Here is a 24,536-nt window from a genome sequence, read left to right on the forward strand (position 1 = left end):
GATCAGACTCCGATGGGATCATGCGTTCAATGCAATCAACCAGTCCATCTCTGACCTCCCCGCTCAAAGCTCCTGACTCCTTAGCTCTATAATGATACCGTGGGTTCAAAAAATACCCAGCTGCATGTATAGGGCGATGGAGTTGATTGTTCCATCTTTCATCAATGATTGCCCAAATGGGCCCATACTTTGCCACTCTATCCTTGTATGCTGTCTTTATTTGCTCCTTTGCTTGATCCATAGCCTCATAAATGAAGCCCATAGCCAACCTTTCCCCATCCACCAACCGCAACACCTTAACCAGTGGCTCAGCAAGCTTCACAATCTCTGCTGCCTTTCTCCAAAAAGTTTCATCATGGACTTTCCTTTTCAATTCTCTGCCTTCTGGTTTGTTAGACCAATTGGTTTGATTCCATTCATCACTGGAAAACATCTTTTGCAAGTTTCTATGCTGGGAAAGCATAGATTGCAATGTCAAAAAATGTGTAGCAAATCTAGTGATGGCAGGCCTAATAATATCCTTGCCTCCAGTGTGTTTCCTCATGAGACTCAAAACCAATGTATGATTGTAGATAAATTTTGTTATGCTTTTGGCATTATCTACAGTGTTTCTGACCCAATCTAATTTTCCAATATCCTCAAGCATGAGGTCTATGCAATGTGCAGCGCATGGGGTCCAAAAGATGGTCTTGTGTTTTTCCTCTAACAGTTTACCAGCAAGAACATAGTTAGAGGCATTGTCAGTGATGATTTGAACAACATTAGCCACCCCCACATCCTCAATAACCTTATCCAATAGCTGAAACAACAAGTGGCCATCTTTTACCTTATCAGATGCATCAACTGATTTTAAAAACATGGTTCCCTATGGGCAGAAGACAAGAAAGTTTATGATGGTACGGTTTCTTTGATCAGTCCATCCATCTGACATGATGGTACACCCTGTTCTTGCCCATGTGTCTTTGAACTCTTGCAAATACTCATTAATGGATTGAATTTCTTTCTGCAAACGAACCCCCCTTAGCTCTTGCATAGTAGGGCCTTTGAAGCCTTTTCCAGTAGCATGTATGGCATCAAACATAGGCTCATAATATGTTGAACGAGCAACATTAAAGGGGATATCAGCATCATACCACCATCTAGCTATGTAGTCACAAGCAGTCTCCCTCAATTCTTTCTTCCAATGGTCATCTAAAGTGGGCTGAATTTGACCTTTACTAACTTCAGGACCATGTGCATCTGATGGAGAGGAGGGAGTGAAATAACTTTTGATAGTCACATCACCCTTCATTCTACCCTTTCCCTTATCTTGAACTGAACCAAAAGAGGGAGGAACATAACGGAAAGGGTTGGATGCCTCAGTTTGAGGGATAGAGGAAGAACCCTCAAAATCATAGTGGGGGTTGGCAGCCATCATTCTTTGTATCTCCCTCTTCCTCCCAATTTCATCCTGTATCTCTTTTTGCCTAGCCTTATCTTCTTTAAATTTTTCAAAGCTTTCCACCAAATTCTTTCTAATCTCCCCAATTTGATCAGAGGGACATGCGGTAATTTGGCCTTTAATCCCTGCCAAGTGTTGTTTCAGCCTATGAATCCCCCCAGGACCTGCCTTAATTTTCTTATGGCAAAATTTGCATTGCATTTGACTATCAACCATTTCAACATATGCCCAAGCAGGATCTTTTGCTCTAGGTGCCATTTTTTGACTAGGAAAACAATCTGAAAATGAAAAAAAAAAAAAAAAATTGATCCAATGTTCATTTATTTGACAAAAAACACTCTTTAAGCTTTCTTGATATGCACCTAAAATTTACTAAGCAAAAACAGATTTGTAAGGGTGGAAAAAAATACCTCCAGGCACAAACTGCCTCCTCAAGCTTGCTCCAAGAATCAGCGCCTCAATGCTGCTCCAAATGGCTGCCCAAGAAGCTCCTCACTCCAGCTACAATGCTCCTCCAAGACTCCTCACTGCTGCTCCAAAACAAGCTCAAGAACTGCTCACTAACTCTCAAAGAAGACTCTCACTCAAATGCATAAGACTGCTGTGAGTGAAATGAGAGCATTTGGCTGTCTTAAATAGAGTTTGGGAGGGGGAAATGGACCCCAAAAGCATTTAACAATTTACCATTACCCTTTGGAATCCACAAACCCTATTTAACTTTACCAAAAAACACCAAAAAAGTGAAAAAAAAACATGATTTACGCTGCCCAGCCGGTTTTCATTGACCCGGCCTGGTCAATACGGACTCGGCCTGGTTGACCGAGTCAACTATGACTCGGCCTGGTCATTGGATGACTAGGCCGAGTCATAGTTGACTCGGCCAACCTAGCCGGTTACTTGGCCTGGTCGTAAATTTTTTTATCGGCTCGGTTTGACCAGGCCGTTTCCGAGTTGACTCGGCCTGGTTGTAAAACAATGATATATATATCGATTAATTTTTTTTCTTGATTAGTGCAACACTGCCTTGGAGTATTTGGCTGTAAAGCTTTTGCTCATGTTCCCAAAGAAGACAGGAAGAAGTTAGATTCAAAGGCCATTAAATGTACTTTCATTGGATACTGCAGTGAGTATAAGGCTTATAAGTTGTTTGATCCTTTTACTCACAAGGTGTTTGTTAGTAGAGACGTAGTATTCCATGAACAGGTTGATGATGCAAATCCTGTTCAAGATAATGAAGAATGGCATGTACCCTTACTTTTAGATGAGGATGTTGAAACAAGGATCAATCAACAGCAACAACAACAGTAACAACAACAAGATAAAGAGGTGAAAATTGAATTTAGTCCACAAAGAGGAGAACAAAGTAGAATAGAGGACATCCCACCACTCAGGAGATCTAACAGGCAAAAACATTTACCAACTCGGTATAGGGATTGTGTGCTCATGACTAGTATGTTAAACATTGCGGAACCTTCTAATTTTCATGAAGCTAGTAAGAGTTGTGAATGGAAGGAAGCAATGAAGGAGGAATATGAATCTATTATTAAGAATAATACTTGGGATCTAGTAAAGCTTCCTCATGGTAAACAACCCATAGGTTGCAGATGGTTATTTAAGTTGAAATTTAAAGCAGATGGATCTATTGATAAGTATAAAGCAAGGTTGGTTGCAAAGGGGTATTCCCAGAAATAAGGTATTGACTTTGAGGAAACATTTGCCCCTGTAGCCAAATTAAATACTATTAGATTGATTATTGCTTTAGCTACTAAGCATCATTGGAAAATACATCAATTAGATGTTAAATCTGCTTTCTTAAATGGTGATTTAAAAGAAGAAGTATACTTAATGCAGCTTGAGGGGTTTGTTAAGAAGGGAGAAGAGCATTTAGTCTGTAGATTAAAGAAAGCTTTATATGGTTTAAAACAGGCTCCTAGATCCTGGTACGACAAAATTGATTCATTTTTCCTCATTCATGGTTATAAATGGAGCAAAAATGATCTTAATTTGTATACTGTGTTTAATGATGAGAGGCAGATAGTGCTGATTTCTTTATATGTAGATGATCTGATCATGACAGGAAGTGCAGACAACCTCATTGAAGAAATCAAGCAGTAGTTATCACATAAATTTGAGATGAAGGACCTTGGAGAATTGCATTACTGTTTGGGTCTAGAAGTTTGGAGAGATTCAGGCCAAACTTTCTTGTCCCAGGGTAAGTATGCTAAGAGTTTGTTGACTAAATTTAAAATGGATGAGTGTAAGGCTGCATTTGTACCTTTACAACAGAATAGCAAACTTCAGGTGAATGATGGTTCGAAAAATGCAGATGCAACATTGTACAGACAGTTGGTTGGTAGTCTTATCTATTTGACTACAATGAGGCCAGATCTAGCTTATGCAGTTAGTGTTTTGAGCCAGTTCATGACTCAACCTCATGAGAATCATTGGCTTGCAGCGAAAGGAGTACTGAGGTATCTACAAGGAACTTTAGACTTTGGTATTTTGTATTCTGATTCATTTGATGTTATCTTGACAGGTTATACAGACTCTGATTCGACGGGAAATTTAGATGATAGAAGATCAATTATAGGTTACGCCTTTAGCATTGGATCTGGGATCATCTCTTGGTGCAGCAAGAAGCAGCATACTGTAGCCTTATCCTCGGCAGAAGTAGAATATCAAGCTATGTGTGCAACAGCATGTGAGGTAGTTTGGTTGCGCAAACTTCTCCAAGATGCACGAGAAGAAGAGACAAAAGCTACGGTTATCAATTGCGATAATCAAAGTTCCATCGAACTGGCTTACAATCCTGTGTTTCATAAAAACACTAAGCACACAGACACTCAATTTCATTCTTATGGACCTAATTTTAGAGAGGCCATCACCTTTAGTGACTTCTGTCAGCTTAAGGGCAACAATAGGAGTAGGGGACAAAGTGAGGACAAAGTGAAGGAGGCTCCACACATGACACTGATTGACAATGCATGATGTGGAGGTTATTCCTCCTGACTTTTGATGGATCGCCTTAAGAGCTCAGCGAGGGCATGGGTTGAGAAGCTGGATGTTTATTTCCAACTCAACCAGATGACATAGGTGGAGGCAATCAAAATTTCACACTACGCTTAGAGGGGGAAGCCCATTATTGGTGGTTTCGTGGGTTGACCACGATGGGACATGCGGGAGTTACGACCTATGAGGATTTACCTCTGTTGGTACTAGAGCGTTTTGAGAGGAGAGACCTGGAGGAACACTTTGGAGAGTTGACACAACTCAAGTAGAATGGGTGTGTGAGTTTCTGAGATTTTTAGTGATGGAACCAGATTTATTGGAGGCTAGGAGGGTCATGTTTTTGGAGGGGCTAGCAGAGCCATTTAGGGGGTTGGTGAGGTCCAACAGACCCACCACTTTGCAGGACGCAGTTGGTAGAGCTCGAGACTTGCAGGATGCTCTGTCAGGGCTAGAGTGTAGATGCCCACTAGGCCTATATTCCAGCAGAGGGGAAGAGACATCAGATCCCAACTACAAAGAGACATTCAAAGGCTTGGCCAGTTGGATGATGAGGCTAGGAGAGATCTCTGATGGAGGAAGTTGTGCTTCACCTACCATGAGTCATTGGCATCGGGACATCGATGTACCAAGGGCAAGGCCCACTTCATAGAGGTATTTTTTGACAATGAGACGGATGATGATGTGGAGCAAGAGGTAGATGTTGGAGATAAAGGTCCACCTATGGCTGGGGGAGGAGGCAGAGGTCCACCACCCCCACCAGGGGGAGCTCCTTTCTTGCTAGCAGCAGGTTTTGTCACTTCACTTTGGGGAGTGCCGAAGTACCTCACTTTGAGGATCAGGGGCATGGTGCAAGGGAAACATGTTTCATTACTAATAGACAGTGGGGCTATCCACAATTTCGCAGATGCCTAGATTTAGGAGAGGAGGGGCATACGCACAAAGTCCTTTGAGGGGTTCTCGGTTTTGGTACCGGGAGACCGTACCATGCAGTGCACTAGATACGTTCCTGGGATGACAATAGTGATGGGGAATTACTTTATGATGAACCACTTCTTTGTGGTTGATGTTCTTGATACCAACGTGGTGCTTGATGTGTAGTGGCGGTATTCACTTGGGCGTGTTACTACTGACTAGCAAAAGCTGGAGATGAGTTCACAGGCTGTGACGAGAAGATGGTCTTATTGAGAGGCATGCACTCATACCCTCCACAGACAGTGTCGACGCACAAGATGGAGGTTGATTTGAGACATGGTGATATAGAGTGGGCAATGGAGCTGAGGATATCTAATGTAGGGGGTAAGCCCCAACCACCACATGCAGATGTACAAGCTATTCTAGACAGGTATAGTGTTTGGGGACATTCCGCCCAGACCACCTAACAGGGGTTTTGAGCACGCTATTGAGCTTGAACCAGGAGTGCAGGCAGTGATTACGACTCTATACCGACATCCCAAGGTCTGTCGGGATGTGATCGAGAGGGCTATTCATGAGTTGTTGGCATTGGGACACATCAGGCCCGACTCTAGCCCTTTTGCTTCATCAATTGCCTTGGTGAAGAAGAAGGGTGACACGTTGAGGATGTGCATCGACTACAGGGCCCTCAATAAGATGTTGAAGAACCGATACCCCATTCCCCGCATAGATGAGCTTAGAGTAGCGAAGAACTTCACTAAGATAGATTTGCGTTCGGGGTACCATCAGATTTGGGTGAGGGATCAGGATATCCCCAAGACAGCGTTCCGATGTCACTATGGCCACTATGAGTTTTTGGTTATGCCCTTTGGGTTGACCAATGCCCTAATCACCCTATAGCTTTCAAGAGTTGGAAGCTCCTTACTCATGAGAGGATGTATTCGATTTATGATCAGGAGATGCTGGCCATCATGCATGCTTTGGCCAAGTTTCGACAGTATTTGGTAACAAATTTAGAGTGAAGACTGATCATAACAGTCTCTGCCACTTATTGGTGTAGAAGGGCCTCAATGACAGACAATAGAATGGGGTCAACAAGATTTAGGCCTATGATTTTGACATTGAGTATGTCAAGGGCAAGCATAACGTGGTCGCAGATGCCCTATCTAGGAGGCCCGTGACACTTTCCCTCATGAGCATCTGCCATGATTGGAAAGCACAACTGCTGGTGGAGTACTCCAAGGATTGACAAGTGTGTGAGATCATAGAGGGTACCTATGGGGATGAGCACTACCTTATGATGGCAAATGTTATTTACTACAAGGAGCACATTTACTTCGTTCCCGGTTCACCGTTGTGGTAGAGGATACTCCACATAGCCCATGATTCGCCATTGTCAGGATACCAGAGGTTCGTGAAGACCTGGAGTACAGTGATAGATCGCTTCTCATGGAAGGGCCTCAAGGGGAATGTGTTGAGGCATGTACAGGAGTGCGAGGCTTGCTAGAGGAACAAGGGGGAGTTGACTCATCCAGCAGGGTTATTGCAGCCACTCCCTATTCCGGAGGGGAAGTGGGAGAGCATCTTGATGGACTTCATCATAGGTCTTCCCATGGCATAGGGCCATGATAGACTGACGAAGTATGCTCATTTCTTTGCTTTTTCTTCCTGGTACTCTGCTTCTCAGGTTGCAGAGTTGTTCTTCAGGGAGGTTTTCCGGTTGCATGGTCTTCCCAAGACCATAGTGAGTGATAGGGACAACCGCTTCATGGGAGCTTTCTGGTAGGAACTTTTCAGGTTGGTGGGCACAAAGCTTACACCCAGCATCAACTACCACCCCCAGACTGATGGGCAGACCGAGTTTGTTAACAAATGGCTGGAGGGTTATTTGTAGAACTATGTGACAGGGAAACAACGAGCATGGGTGAGATGGCTACACTTGGGGGAGTATTGCTAGAATACTACCTATCACATGTCCAACGGTTTGCCACCTTTCTGTGCTTTGTATAGGTATGATGCTTTATCTTTCGCTGACATTGTTTTTGGAGATAGCTGCGTCCTAAGGGCCAAAGATTGGATATAGGAGAGCCAAAACATTCTTAAGGCTCTCAAAGATAATTTGCAGACAACCCAGAACCAACAGAAGATGCATGCAAACAAGCACAGGTTTGAGAGACACTTTGAGGTGGGGGACCTAGTCTTCTTGCGCCTTCAACCTTACAAATTGTCTAAGCTGAAACAAAAGGGGGCCTAGAAGCTACAACCATGCTTTTATGGCCCATACCGGGTGACCAGGAGAGTTGGCGAAGTGGCATACGAGTTAGAGCTATCGCCTCGGAGCAAGGTGCACAATGTATTCCACGTTTCGTGCCTCAAGAAGGTACTAGGATAATGTGTGACAACCATCGTTGAGTTGCCCCCACTGGATGAGGATGGGCATCTAGTTTTGGAGCCTGAGGCTATTTTGGAGAGTAGGGAGAGGAGATTGAGGAATAGAGTCATCAAGGAGTTCCTGATCAGATGGAGGAACCTACTAGATGAGGACGCTACTTGAGAAAGTGAGCAAATATTACAACATCCAACTTTGTAGTTCCTTGGGGACAAGCAACATCTTGGCAGGGAGGACTCTGTATTCCCTTTAAGCAAGGCTGCTAAGTTAAATATCAATTTTGACCAATTTTGTCAATTTTGGGTGGCAACTTAGAAAAGGGGGTTGCAAGGTCCCACTTGCGATTTTGAGGTGAAAGGAGGCTCCAACATAAGGAGAAAGGGGAAATTGATTTGCTAGTGGATGTGGGGGCCACCCCAAAGAGAAATACACTCTCCTTGGATAATACGCTCTCATGGAGGAAAGAGAGATGGGGAAATTGAGGGATGGGGCTCACATGGGGAAATTGGAGGCCCAACGACTAAAATAGGAGGAGCATTCTTCATTTTGGCTATCTTTGATCATTTTGACATTCACACTTGACTAGCACGCTTGAGCTAAGAGCCAAGTCTGCATGTGCTATTGATTACACGGGATTTTCAAGTGAGAATCTCACCCTACCTTCGGTGGACTTGGAGTGCCGACCCAAGGAAGTGACCTACATTATTTCTGCTTTGATTTGGGAGCTTCCCAAGCGAATTTGTGGAACTGGTTCAACAGGTGGGATGCAGGAAAGGGAAATACACTGCATTTGGAGGAGCTGGTTGTGGAGTCGGGGATTTGTTGGGCTTTCAGGGACAACCTAGGGCCATCATTTGCTGAAGATTTGGAGTGTTTTCGGGGCTCCATTTTGTGTGAGTCTGCTATGCCAAACAACCATCACCAGGGATTGTGTGGGCTTGCACAGTGGTACCTTTGTACCACATGTGGGAGTTAGGGAGGACGAATTGAGGGCTAAGACTTCTGGGGTAATTCCGAAGGGGAATTTGCTGAGTATTGCAGCCATTTTGGGGGCCATCAACAGTGATATTTTCAGGTGGGTTGATATACCTATTAGCTGGAGGGGGGTGAGTGGAAATTGGACGGAATTTCAAAGGTGAACAATTGGCCAAACCGTTTCTGGGTTTTGGTGGGTTATTTGTGGAGAAACCAGGGTTAATTTCCCGGAATTTTCTGAGCATTGGAGGAGGACCTAGCAACCATTTCTTGCAGGTTGTTTTCTGGGTCCAGCACAAAGCTTTTGTGGGTGAGAGTTTCTAGTGGTTGAGCAACTGATTTCATCACCTGGGTCTTGTTAGCTTACCTTGGGAAAGCCTCGGTGCATACATTTCGATCTCATATTTTACCCCTTGTTTATCATAATAAAATGGCTCAGTTTTGCGCAGATTTTGGAGTTTTTCTAGGTGTTTAATATTGTGTGAAAATTTATGTGTGTTTTTCTATGCATGCTTTGTTTATTGCTATTAATTTTCCTTAGGGATATCACAATATGGAAATTGTATTTAATCAAGAGCACTAGGGCCGTTTTACTATGCAGGAGGAGAGACTCCCAATAAAGCATGAGACAAGAAATTAGAAATTTCTCGTGGCAAGAGGGTCAAGCAGTAGATAATAGATTTGCTTGTCTTTTCTAGTTTCTAGTACATTTTATAGCTATTGACTCTTTCATATTTATTATGGTAATTTTTGTAAACATTATATGACAATCTAAGTTTGAAGCTTGAAGTTGGCATTTATAACTCACTAGTAATGAATTATAAATATGATGCTTGGTGAAAGTTGAAACATTTTATTTCATGTTAGATATTCTTTGTTATCATTTGGTTACTTGGTAATGTTAATTACTAATGGTTACAGGTACAAGTTACAACTTTAGTGATCAATGATGATAAATGTTATATATCAAGTTTTGAAAGCTTGAAACTTTAAGATTGATGAATCATGAGTCTTGATATGTTGTATGTTACTAACTTGTGGACGTGGTTGATGAATATTATAACTTCTAAATGAATGATGTTATATGGTTCATTCCATGTTTTTATGCTTTCTATATCTAATTCATCATTCTACATGCTTTTTTTGACATATATGCATCAAAATATATAAAAATATATATTATATAAAAATTCGCTTCCGCTCCCGCTCCTGCTCCGGCTTCCAAGTAATCTTGGTCAAGCATGTATCAAAAGGGCAAGCAAGAGTCCAAGAAAGATAAAAATTCTTACGCACAAAATGAAATAGTTGCCAAGCAAATGTTGATAAGTCTTTATTACTACAGGTTGCAGGATTAACAAAGTCCTTGAGGGTGAAAAAAACACCAGCAAACCTCCTAAAACTTGGGAAAGACAAGATTTTACAACTTATCCAATATCGATGGTATAGGTACAATCACAATGTTGCAGTGAAGAAGTACAACCACCACATGTGCTTGATGCTAACTCTGAATTACACTAAAAATAATGATGATGGAAGCAATGGAAATTTAGAAAGTTCTAATAAATTGTTCTTGTAGATAATCCCTTATTCATTGCTTGTACATTGGTTATATAAGAGGGAAATCTAAGAATAGAGAGAAGAGATTAGAGTGGCATGTGTCCAAAAATATTCGAAGGGACTTTGTAAATGAAGAGCTCCTCCTAATAAACCTTCTACAATTAAAGTGTCAAAATCTATTCAAACTGGTGTTATAAAACTCCCAAATCTATTGCAATAAACCTCCAAGTAAATACTACAACGAATTTTCTTAAAAATTTCTTTCATGCTATCCAAAAAATGGCTAAAGAGGTGAAACAAAGGATTCCCAACTTCTAAGAATAGTCCAAAACATATGGCATACGTGTAAAGTATTTACTATTAATAACATCTCTCCCTAATGATTAAATCATAGCCAAGACTAAGATTGGCATGGGGCTTATTACCATTCTGACAACCTAGTGGATAGGCACATAGAGGGAAAAGATCCACTGTCACTTGCCCCTGCATTTTAGACCCAACAATCTCCTAAATGGTCGAGGGAGGAGTCACAAATATAACCCCAAACAATCTAAGAAAGATCAATGCCTTAGATGACATTATTAGAAGTGGAGGTGTTTGCTTCCACCTTACACATACACCTAAGTTAGCGAGAAAAGCCCTTAACCCCACAAGGTGTGGTTGGTGGCAAATTTAAGAGATGGGGCTGTGACCTATTCCCAACTTTCTCTCTCCGTTTAAACTCTCTCCTAGGTAAACTAAGGTGGGTGGTCCCTAAATGGAAAACTAAGTTAAAGGGGGGATGTGAGGTTTCTAGATGTCAAATTTGGATTACTTGAGATTATGAGAAAATATAATGTGCAATATGAAATGAAATCTATAACCATCAACACATGAATCAAAGATTAACATACATAAAACTAGTGCCTTCAATATTGCTTGAAAATAAATAATACTTGCTTAAGAAAAATGAAGTGTTTCAAATTGAAACACAGGTAACCCAGTCAATCAAACAAAAGATGTTAGCAAGATACGATATCACATGCAATTTATAAAATCTTCTTTCAAGAAATGCTTTCAAATTGTATAGTCATTCACAAATCCAAAGCATGTAATGAAGCAATATAGAATGAATTGCAAGGGAAACACGTTAAAACCTAAGTTACCAGGATTCAAATACAGATTCGGATTCAAATCCGGATCTAGATTCGCATTCAAATCCGGATCGAGATTCGGATCCGCTTGATTTTTGAAAAGCCAGGATTCGGATACGGCAAGGAAACGACAAGTACGATTAATATAAATATATTTTTATAATAAAATTTTTGATAGTAATGTCCAAATTTATTGTGATCACTATCTATCAACAACAATAGAGTTTATATTATTATTATTATTATTATCCAATTTTAAAGTCATGGCCAAGCCAGACACCAAATTGGTGTATAGACCCCCTTGTTTGTGGGACAAGGGACCCTCCTCTGCGCATCAATTTCACTGCTAAGTCTATGAAGGCATACATACTTTACGCCTCTAGTTTTGAACTTGTGACCTCATAGGAGGAAACACATGCTCTTAACTATCAGGCCCACTCAAGTTGTATTGTGTTGATGAATTTCATGAAAAAACATACAATACTTCATAATTAAAGTTGCATTAATTATTTTATAAAAATTAAATTATTATAATATTAATATATTACAAAACTATTTAAATGATAAATAATAATACTTTAATACACATTACTTTATATGAATTAAATAATAAGCTTATAATATATAAAAGTTTAATATAAAATATAATGGACAAATTTTAAAACTTGTGCATAACAAATTTGATATATTTTAAATAATTTTAATTTATAATATATAAGGACAATAAAATAACAATTTTTTTATATTTTGAATAATTAATTTATAATATATATACACAACAAAATTTACTTTATAAAATTATAACATTTCTAAACTAATTTAAATAAAGTATAACATATTTAAAAAGTTTTAATTAAATTAATGCTAAATAAAATATAGCATAGCTATAAAAGTATAATTAAATTAATATAAATAAAATATGGCATATTTATAATTAAGTTATAATATTATAATTTATAACATATCTAAAATATAAACATATAAACACGATGAGTTGTTTTATAACATTTCTAAACTAATGTCAATAAAATATAACAGATTTATAAAGTTATAATTAAATTAATGTAAATAAAATATTACATTTTTATAATTAAATTAATATTATAACTATATGTAACTATATGAATTCAAATGTGTGAAACTGCATATGCCTCGCTGATAAATAAAATTCCAGTATTGGCGTCATACTACCATGTCCCGACATCATACTACCAAGTCTGTAGATCCTAAAACCATTGATATTAATACCATCCGCATGATCTTGGCCGTCTTATTCACTGCATGTGCATGTACTCTCTGAGCTTCCAGTGAGCAACTATCCCAGTTAGAGTGCAATGCATTGTTGACTACTAGCAAACTGCCAAGTCAAGTTATTACCAAAATATTTTTACTCGTTAAAAAATTGTTTTCTAGCGTATCCAAGTGAATTCGGATCCGAATCCGTTTTTGATCCGGGGATCCGCGAATCCATTGCCCAGGGTGGACGGATTCGGTAGCATAGGTTAAAACTTTATTTGCAAAAATGAACAAGATGATACTTGCGTAAATAAGATAATCAATTCAAAACATTTTCATCAATGACAAGTATATGAATAATTTGCAAGTAAAATAGTAAAATGTGTTAGCATGAAATGCACTTAAACTAAGAGTAAATGCAATTATCTTGATTAATTTTAATCTAAATTCCATGTCTATGTGAGAGATCTTTCTCTTAAACTCTTTCCAAAAGGTAGAGTTTGGGGTGACTTTAAGAAAGAGGGGCTGAGGACATATTGGTGTCATTAATGATACACTTCCCTTGAGTCTTACTAGCTAGCGTGTGCCTTTGTTCCTACAAGGGGACAAACAACCTCCATAGCTGCAGGGTCACACACTTTTACCTTTACTTCGTACCAATTGGAATAATTTCCCAAGAAACATTTTTCCTTATGATTTCTATCAATGGTTAGGTAACTGATAGTTTTGATCAGTGTTTTGCGACGATGCATCCTCGAGGTTGGTGTGCATGCATGCCACGTTTCCCACGCACCCGCAATGTTGTGACACTTGGGGAATCGTTTCCCCAGTCCCACCTTTGGGGAAACTTGGGGAGATGCAGGGGGAAATGTTTCCCCAGTATGGGGGATATGTTTCCCCATATGGGGTGCTTGTGGGCATCAACTCTTGGAAAGGGCTAGGCGCCCCCCCTTAATTTTGCTTGAAAACAATAATTTGAGTGGGTAAGCCTAATATCCAACGCTAGGGCGCTACCTATTAATTAATGATAATGTTAAATTCTTAAACTAAAAGTGGCACTCTCCTTTATATTTTATTTTCATCCTTTTACTTAATTTTGTAACATTACCATTAATTAATTCATAATGTTTGAGAGTGATTCTGACCTCACTGGACTTCATATGGAGAAAGTAGAATTTTAGATCCCACTCAAAATCAAATGGAATTAACAATTTTCAGGATTTAAGGATTGGGGGGATTGCAACGTTTCGATTGGATTCTGTCATGTATGAAGGTCTGGAACTAACATTAAATCAAGAGCACAAAGCCCTCTATGTACCTCAATGTTTGTGGGCATTGATTATTGAACTCCTTTTTCATGACCGTAGTAAAATTGTACCTATCACTCTAACAAAATCTTTGACTTGACATTTTAAGCTTTTTCTATCTTATTTTAATGCTTGATGAGAATCCCAAGATATGCAACGATTTTGATGATATGTAGGCATTTGTTGTATTATGAATTTTTTCGGACTATAAAGAGCATCTAGAGCCTCTTTGTTGATGTATTTTTGGTTCAAATATGGATTGCAATTAGTGCTTTTTTCATTATATGCACCCTTACTATATATATGAGAAACTTTGCATATTTATGTATAATGGTTTGCATTCATATGGAATCACATGAATATTTAGGTTTTTTTTTTCAAAATTTGAATATTTATGTATTTTTTGGTTGATTGATTTGTTGGTTCATCTTTTTCTTTTCTTTTATTTTATTTGTAACTTGTTTCCCTTTGGGTTCAACTGATTCGACCAACAGTTTGGTTCAAAAAAAGTTGTTCAAAAAATTGATCATTTTTAGTTTTAACTTTTGAGTCTTGACTCTAGATACTGATGATCTTAGACCAAGGCTTTGAATCATCACTTTTTATTATTTTGGAGTTTGCATAATTTCAATTTACTATTCCAGTCTTTAGACTTTTGGTATCAATTAGTTTTCTTAGTACTAATCATATTCTAGAATAATGAATGGTGAGTTTAAATGAATATATACAATATTTTACTGTTTCTATTTAGTTGAATCAATTATTTCATTATTGAATTTGAATTTGAATCATGTTTAAAATACATACACAGATATACCCTGAAGTACCCCTTGAATTTCCCAAAAAATTGGGGGTGCTCTCACTTGTCCCTCATGTGTGTCTCCTTGTGCTCGCATGCCTTCGTCTTAGAAACTTGGTGGAACGATGGTTTTGACTCAAAATAGTAATTACTAGTCGTCAACAAGTTGGAGACTTCGTAATTATTTCATAAGGTATTAAAATACAATTTTTTAATTAACAAGGGGTCGACTTAGACAACTTTCTTCAATTAGTTCCATGATTTCCTTTGCTAATAGCTCATTATGGTCAATAGTAAAAAATAATACACTTAGTTGGCTCAACATTCTACTTAGATGGTACTTGGTGTTCAACTTGGTCCATAGAGTCGTGCAATTTGTTTTATGTATAGCTATTGATCCGCCCAGGATTCGTATGGATGACAAGTCAACAACACTGTGTTACCTGCGTCAACTCGTTCACTGTAGGATAGACAAGACAATGAATTTTTTTGGGTTTCACACTGTTAAATGGATTATTCGGCCAGCGAAGGCTTTTTCAACGGTTAGGGTTAATGTAAAATTGAAAATCGAATTCCCATCATCTCGCTGTTGCAGGCAGATGGATCAGTGTTTTGGGCTTTACCTTTCCGCCAATATCTGCATTTCGCCATTTCCTTGTGATGAGTCGTGTCCTCACATAAGTATATTTCCTTCCTGTCAACATGTCCTCAGATAAACTTTACAACATGTCCTCACATAAACTTTACGGGAGAGTTCGATGATTTAACTCTTGTGGTTTTGTTTTGTAGAGTTAAAAAATGAGGCTTCAACATAGATTTTTAAATATATAAAAATTAATGTTGATAAACCATGACCATTTGGCATGGTTATAAGTGAACTTTATACACCATTCAAAAGGTAAAAGGTAAAGTTTATATCGAGAAATATTAAAGTAACCTATTAAACACGTAACGTGTTAAACTAACATGGTTTTTTAAATATATAAAAAGTAATGTTTATAAACCATGGCCATTTGGCATAGTTATATTAAATGTGAACTTTATCAACCATTCAAAACTTAAAAAGTAAAGTTTATTAAAGTGACATGGTTTATAAAGTAACTTACTAATAAGAAATTATTAATTTAAACTTGTCTAAATAATTACGGTCATCTACAAGCTTCAAAGTCACATCAAGTGAGCCTAAGCCACAACTTGCCATACCAGATTCAGAGTTGTAGCTAGAGACAAAGATGCCCTTGAGCATGCCTTCAGTCGGTGATACCTCTTCAAAGAATTGGGGACACTTCCTCTAGCAGAAGACTTCAGCTTCTTGCCAGTTTCGGAAGCGTTCCAGGAATTGCATTACGCATTCCAGAGTTGTTGGTCATCCTTAAACCATCACAGGTTGAGATTTCCCTTTTTAGGTTGAAGTTCTCCCTTTTATGCGGGGTGAGACCTCCCTTTCATGGTTGAAGGTTCCCCTCGTCAAAACATCAGGAACACTTCCTCTACCAGAAGACTTGAGCTTCATGCCAGACTTGGAAGAGTTCCTGGAACTGCACTAAGCGTTCCAGTGTTGGTGTTCATCCTTAAACCACCGCCCTTTATACCAACATTTCAGAGAGCACATTTAGTCTAGTGCTGCCATGCATATTTTGTACATTTTGTAACAACTCTCTTCTTGGACTCATACATAACCCTTCGGATTAAGGGGGGGAATGTTGGACACCTAATCCTCTATGGGTTAGTGTGGAAGCAGAATAGACTAAGGAAGTCCAAGAGACCTTGGGATGTGGAACCCAATGGTCAAACCATGTACCATAAATGTATATGTTTTGTTAATAAAAAATGTACTCTCATGTTTTATCTTTCATATTATGTTGCTGCCATGTTTGTGTTTAGCAGATACATTAATTATATGACTATTAATTTAAAATATTAATTATATATATAGTAATTATATTCATAATAATTCATATTAAATATACATTAATAATAACATATTTCATATATATAAAATTATAAAACTATATTTATATTGTTTGTACTTGCCGTTTCCCTGCCATATCCAGATCCTAGTTTTTCGAAAAATTGGTGGATCTGGATACGAATCTGGATCCGATTCCTGGTAAATTAGATATTATGGACACTAAAGTAGACTTCTAACTGGTGCAACAAATGATTCAACTTAACAACATCACTCTGACCTTGGTAGTGTTTCATGTCCACGTTTGTCCATTTTAAACAAAGATTGTGAAGAAGTGATGACAATAGAACTTGGTTGCTCTTTCTCTAACTCTTTTTCTGGCTGTTTTTCTAGGTATTGATTATCTCCTCATTTCTCATCAATTGAAATTTTGAACTAGAGCTATCAACCTCCCCAAAAGGTTGAAACTTTTTTGCTAGAGCCGCCATGAGGAAGACCATGTTGTGAGAGATAACAGTGACTTGTTTTTCCAGCTTTGAGAATCTTTCCTCTGCCTCTTCTTGATGGTTGTTAATACTGGATTCCTCTTCCATTACTAGGGTTTTGAGACTTCCTTCTTAAGCCAGTTCTTGGGTATTGCAAAGTCCCACAAATTTCCCAAAGAAAACTGCTGTAATGTTGATATGATTTGTAAACTACTTTGGATATTCCATTGGAACTGTTCATCACAACAATTCTTACAATATTGTGATATCTTTTACTATGCAGTTTGCTATGTTAGATATCAAATTTATTATTACCAGTGCAGTGCTAAAAATTAGGGAAATAACTATGACCAAAATAAAAGAAACACGCAAATGAACACAACATCGACACAAATTAATACAAGATGTATTTGGGAAACCTGATATGGGAGAAAACCCAACAAGAATGTGAGGCCCATGCTCTGCCCACTTTTTCTCATTTATGAAATGGAAGTATAATGAAAGAGACACTCACTATGGAGTTGCTATGGACACTCTGGTTTGCGTATTTGCTATAGAATCTTTTACTTCTTCTGGTATGCTTCAATATTCCACTCTTAAATGCTATGGTCAACTATGGAACTATAACAATACCAAAAGAATGAAAACCCTTCCTTTTCTAGCTGCTTGGTTTCAACATGGCTCGACAGCCATCTAGTGTTAGTGTTAGGGTTTTTGCATGCCTCAACCCTAAATTAGTGTTGGGGGTTTGGAGGAACTAGAATTTTTTGTAAGTCCACATATGTGAGTAATGGGGGTTGATTTGGCATCCACTTAGTACCATGGTGGTCGACAAGGTGAGCACTGTTTGATGCCTCAAATTGGCTCTGAAAGTTTTCAGGCAAATCACTAAACTGGGATCTGCCCCTAAAATGGGCCCTGCCCCTAAAATGGGCCCTGCCGGACTATTCCTCCATTTCTTTCACCCAAAATATACCAAGATAGATGACAAATTGTATAATGATGTGTTCTGGATCACTTGCTGTTATTGGTGAGCAACATTTTTCATCTAATGAAATTTTAATGGCTGGTGATAAGTAGAATAGGAAATTCTGTGTACATAGGGCAGTGTGCAACTTCTTTGGAGGCATCTGATGTCCCTATCTTCACATTTTGTGTAACTTGTTCTTTTCAAATCTGTCATGTGATACTTATCATACAATGTGGAAGGCCCAACTTGCAATCTTTTGTCATGCAACACTGGCCACTGCTTTTTGGTACATGGAGTGTTGTAGTTCTTTGTGATGCTTGCATATGTGATGGTGTTAATAAATTTCATTCTTTTCCACTCGGCCCTGCTTAACTTTTTTCTGCCTTACCACTAGTTTGTATTCCTTTTTGCAGTCAAAAGATTCTTGATAAGCTATTATGCTATACTCTCTAATACATTTGCACAACAGTTGCAATTGAAAACAGTTTCTGTTTATGATGATAGAAATCATAGGCATGGATGGTTCTTATCACATGGTTTCCGAACAAGAGATTATTCTTCCCCAGCTGCAGAATTTTATGTGGCAGTGTTGTCTAGTTGCACCTAGAAGATATTCTTAAATTATAGTGGTATTGATTATCTGATCTTATTTGTCTGCATACATAATATTTTCACATTTCTGTCAGGATGGATGATCCTACATTGGGTTTTTTTGTAAAGACAGGTTTGTGTATTAATTTGTCAGAAATCCTTTGTATTGACAGGCACATCCTGAACCTGCTTGTGTGGCTAGGTTGTGCATCAACTCTAGCAATGGGATAGCATTACTCAAATTTTACTGTTTGGTTCAATAGTTAGAATATGGAATTCATACAGGAGATAGGGATTCATTGTTTCAATATTTGAAATATGGTTCAATTTAGGTGCGAGAAGATCAATACTTCGATAATGAAACTGCACTGGTACACTTTTATTGTAGAAATGAAATGAAATTAGTTATCGAGAAGCATTGTACGATCTACTTCCATTGATTTTATAGTCTATGCAATAGTATTTATCCATATTTTGTAAATTACTTTCTCATTCCTGTAAAATGCGAAAGCATCAATTTGGCATAGTATTATTTTAGTGGGTAATGTAATTAGGATGCTTATTTATCTGATATTAGTGTGCTTCGGGATTTGCTTTGTGAATTTTCTGAAACAAAAGTTTTCATATCAGGTAGAGCAGAGGAGAAAAGAAGCCCTTTCCAGAACAGGAGAAGAAGGATCAACAGCATTAGAGGGGTCATTGCTAGATGTTGTTTCTCGGTATTCTTTCATGGACCTTTGGCCATGCTCTTCAAGAGACTTGGACCACATTGCACGTCAGGAGGTACTGTATGCCAACTTAAAACCGTGAGTCAGATTTTCTTGTTTTTATTGTTGTATCTCGTTTTTATTGTCTTCTTTTTAATGCTTCATCTATTGCAATAAAACATGTTTTCTTTATATGTTGTGTTGAAGTGTAGCTAAGTGAAAGATAGAACAGCACAGTAAAAAATAAATTACAGAGCATAAAACATTCAACAATAATGCACAGCTCTCACACACCAACTCAACTTATTTCATTAACATAGATATATATTTATACATGAGGAGAGGTATTGGGATTTTGTCAACTCCACAAATTTCTCAATCAATAACTCCACAAATCACTCCATAATTCTCTCAACAATCATCCACAAATCTCTCACCCATTATTCCACTAATTTCTCCATAAATCTCTCACTAAAAACAACTTTATTTATTTAATATTTGACAAATGATCCCTTATTCCATCATTTCTCCCCCATAATGATCATTTGGAAATATTCCAAGATCATCTCTAAATTTGTAGAACTTTTCCTTAGACAGTGCTTTGGTGAATATATCAGCTACCTGTTCATCTGTTCTGTAGTACTCGATCTTGATCACTCCTCGCTGAACTAGATCCCGAACAAAATGATATTGAATATCAATATCCTTGGTCTTCTTATGGAAAACTAGATTCTTGGTCATCTGAATAGCGCTTTGATTATCATACATCAACTGAGTGGGTTGCTCTTGTTGTTCATGTAGATCCCCTCTAGAATTCTTCTTAGCCAAACTGCTTCACATGCTGCTGTCGCTGGTGCTTTATACTTTGCTTCTGCTGGTGAGAGAGAAACTGTCGGTTGCTTAATAGTACTCCTAGCAACTGCCGCTGAACCCATATTGAATGAATACCCTGAAGTTGATTTCCTGTCATCCATACATCTAGCCCAATCTGAATCTGCATAACCAATCAACCTGAAATCCTCTGTAGACCTATATACCAAACCATAACCAACTATTCCACGTAGATATCATAAAATCCTCTTTGCTGCTTTCCAATGTATTTCCTTGGGTTCTGCCATAAATCTTGATACCATACTGATTGCAAGAGAAATATTTGGTCGAGTTGTAGTTAAGTAGATCAAACTTCCAACCAATTGACGATACAAAGTAACATCAATTGAATTGGAGCCATCCTGTTCGTATAACTTCAACCCAACTCCCAAAGGAGTTGTCGTTGGTTTGCAACTCAACATTCTGAACTTTTTCGAAATGTCCCAAATATACTTGGATTGTGACATGAAAATACCATCTTCCTTCTGCCAAACTTCAATACCCAAGAAATAACGCAACTCACCAAGATTTGTCATCTCAAACTCAACAATCATATGTGACTTAAACCTTTGAAATGGTTTTGTACTGTTCCCTGTGTAGATCAAATCATCAACATATAAGACAACTATCTGAATGTCATGTCCTGACTGAAAGATATAGAGATTGGGCTCAAATGAATTTTTAACTAAGCCATGGTCTTGAAAATACCTATCAAATCTTGAATACCATGCTCTTGGCGCTTGCTTAAGACCATACAAGGCCTTCTTCTACTTATAAACATAATCTTCTTTCCCTGGCACTTCAAAACCTTCAGCCTGCTCCACATAAATTACTTCATCCACATAACTATTGAGAAAGTTGATTTAACATCCATTTGAAAAATTGGCCACTTGTATTGTGTAGCTAATGCAAGAATCATCCTGATTGTATCAAACTTTGCCACTGGGGCAAAAGTCTCAGTATAATGAATTCCTTCTTTTTGTGCATAACCTTTTGCAACTAAACGAGCCGTATACTTATCAATTGTGCCATTTGATTTATACTCGGTTTTATAAACCCACTTAGTGCCAATTACATCTTTTCCCTTCAATAATTTGACCAAGTCCCATGTATCATTTTCACTAAGGCATTCATTTCTTCTTCCATAGCTTCATTCCATTCTTTTTTTCTTGATGCTTCTGCATAATCCGTGGTTCATCCATTTTCATTACCTGTCCCATAAGTGCATAATTCACTAGAGAACTTTGAGATCTAGTAACTGTTCTTTCAAAATTTCTATCCAACATACTGCTTTTTGAATGACTCCTTTCAAGCCACTTAGGCTTCTTCTTAACTTCATCTTCTTTTACTAACTTGGAATTTGATTCATCACCAATATTCACTACATCTTTCTTCAATTCAAACTATACCTGTTCTGGATGATAGATTCCCTTCTCATCAAACACAACATCTTTGCTTATTATCACCTTCTTTGCCTCTGGATCAAACAACTTGTAACTTCTTGTTTCAGTACTGTATCCAATAAAGATACACTTCACACTCTTATCATCCAATTTCTTCCTCTTTTCCTTAGGAACATGTGCATATGTAGTACAACCAAAAACTTTCATATGTGCAACACTTGGTTTGTATCCTAACCATGCTTCTTCTGGAGTCAAATTCAACACTGCCTTTGTAGGACATCGGTTAAGAGTGTATACATCTATGTGTACTGCTTCAACCCAAAACTCATTTCCAAGTTACTTCGTTTTTAACATGCTTCTAGCCATTTCAACTGTGGTTCTATTTTTCCTCTCTGCAATACCATTTTGTTGAGGTGAATATGAATTAGTAAAGTCTCGCTTTATTCCATTCTTCCTACAATAATTCAAAAACTCATTTGACTTGTATTCTCCCCCATTATCTGTTCTTAGGGTGAGAATTTGTAGACCACTTTGATTTTCAACCAAGGCCTTAAACTCAAGAAAATGAGAAAACACTTTAGCCTTCTCTTTCAGAAAATACACCCATGTCTTCCTAGAATAATCATCAATGAAAGTGAGAAAATAACATGCCTTTCCAAAAGGGACACTCTCCATTGGACCACACAAATTTGAATGCACCAACGCTAAACGTTCTCTAGCCTTCCATGTTCTATCTGAGAAACTTTCCCTGTGTTTTTTCCCAAAAATACACCATTCACATACATCATCATTCAACTTGATATAAGGAAGACCATTCACCATGTTCTGCTTTCTTAACAACACCAAACTCGGAAAATTTAGATGTCCCATCCTTTAATGCCAAAGCTTACTATTTGCTTCTTTTGTTGTATTCAAACTTTGTGAATTACTTGAATCAAAGGAGAGCTTGAAAATTATGTCTTCAGTCATTTCATTGAAGCGAACAAAGTTCCTTCTACAGATTAATTACTCCAAAAGACTTGGAATGTCAAGATATCCATTCAGGACATAAATATTATATTAAATAAAATGAATAAGAATGAATGATTTACAATGGGAAGGAGAGGCTTGCTTATATACCATGCGTCTCTTCATGAAGAGTCATGTCTTATTAGACATGCCTCTTCAACTTAATTACTACTTAACTAATAATTAATTATGATTATTATCATTTACATTATATTTATATTATTTATATATTTTATTCGTTACATTGCCTCCTTCCTGAAAGAGCTTTGTCCTCAAAGCTTGATCTCTTTTTCGACTTTGAAAGTCTTTCTCTCTTGGAACAATCATCTTCGTCGATACAAGCTGATATGATCTTTTTGTGACAAACAGAATTGTCGCACTGAGAAGGGATCAGACCATCCCAGATTAATCTTCTGTATAGTATTTTGATTACTAAAATTTTGTAACGACTTGTCAACATAAGACGGAATTGATGTTACATCACTATTATTTGGAACATCAATTTGTTGTTTCGGTTCTGACTAGTTCAAATATGTAACATGGTTGATTCGTTTGTTCTCATGATTCGAATGCCGATATGGAATTTTTTTGGTTTGATTTCTCCTTACTGAGCATGTGCCAATTTTTATATTTTCTTCTGACAAAGATGTTGTTGAGATGGTTATGGAACATTCACATGGGATGTTCATTGTTTGAACTGCAACATCTACGTGTGTCGTTTCTTCAACTGACTTGTCTTCTGGAGTTGTCATATTCATTGGATTGGTATTTGTTGTTTTGTCATCAACTTGAATTCCTACATTTGATGCTTCTTTCTTGATAAATTGTTGTACCTTGTTTTCTAATGACTTCTTATCCTTCTTAAGTTTCTTAATTTGCGTCAATAATTTTTCACTATGTTTTTAAGTCGAGAAACTTCTTCATTTTTGTCAATAGTGATTTTGTCAATTTCATTTTGCATATTTTGTAATACTTTTTTACCTTCTTGAGAAATTACTTTTGAAATATCCGATATATCTTCTGGCGTTACTGAATTAGGTTTTAGTGTAACATCTTGGAGTGTTATTTTCTTCTTCTTGTAAGAAAATGTTAAAAACTTTTTCTTAGTATTTAGAATAAAGGAACCTAGAGTTTTCATCCATGGTGATCCCAAAACAATGTCACTATCATTAAAGGATAAGGTTTGCACGGTGAATTGTGAGGTAAAAGTATAATCTCTAATATTTAGGTGTAGATTGCTTATATCATATTGTTTGCCAAAAATATTTGTTTCAACTATATTTGATTCAGGGATCACGCACATTTAGGACTAACATAATTACTTCTTTCAGTAGGACTGATAGAGATTATGATGTCTCTTCTTGCTAGTGATCCTTTGATTTTAAATAGTGTATAAACACATTTACTACGGGTTTCAGGAAACCTTCCATTACTTGTCTCGATTTTTGCCTTGATGTTTTTACGTAAACAATATGTCAACTGGAGCTATTTTTATTATAAAATATCACTTATTTCTTCTATATATATTTTTCAAATATTCTCCTTTAATGTGGATTGTTAAAAACTTGAATACCCTTTTATTAAAAAAATACTCCTTTATATTGTTGTCCTCTATATATGTGTGTATTTCTTTATATTAAGACCCATTTTCAAAATAACTTTATTATCTTATAATAATAATAGTTTCTCTTTCTTTTTTTTTTAATAATAAATTGGTCCCTTTTTTATATACTTAATTACTTCCTTGATAAATTTTTAGTGTCACCCCACTTAATAAATATAAAGGACACGTCTTTTCATATGAGACAGTCACGATGTTAAAATACCATGGGCTA

General features: G+C 37.4%; 1 protein-coding gene across 1 annotated transcript in view; it reads left to right on the plus strand.

Moving 5' to 3' along the window:
• CSTF77 (Tetratricopeptide repeat (TPR)-like superfamily protein) overlaps nt 1-24,536 on the plus strand; it is a 409,448-nt gene that overhangs the window by 281,508 nt on the left and 103,404 nt on the right. The window contains exon 18 of the mRNA XM_089430577.1: nt 19,344-19,496. Coding sequence (XP_089286703.1) covers nt 19,344-19,496 — 153 coding nt within the window. The remainder of the gene's footprint in view (nt 1-19,343; nt 19,497-24,536) is intronic.

This window comes from Pinus tabuliformis, chromosome 5_1, assembly GCF_031772625.1.
Source record: "Pinus tabuliformis cultivar Carrire ecotype Pingquan chromosome 5_1, CPIR1, whole genome shotgun sequence".
NCBI classification, from domain to species: domain Eukaryota; kingdom Viridiplantae; phylum Streptophyta; class Pinopsida; order Pinales; family Pinaceae; genus Pinus; species Pinus tabuliformis.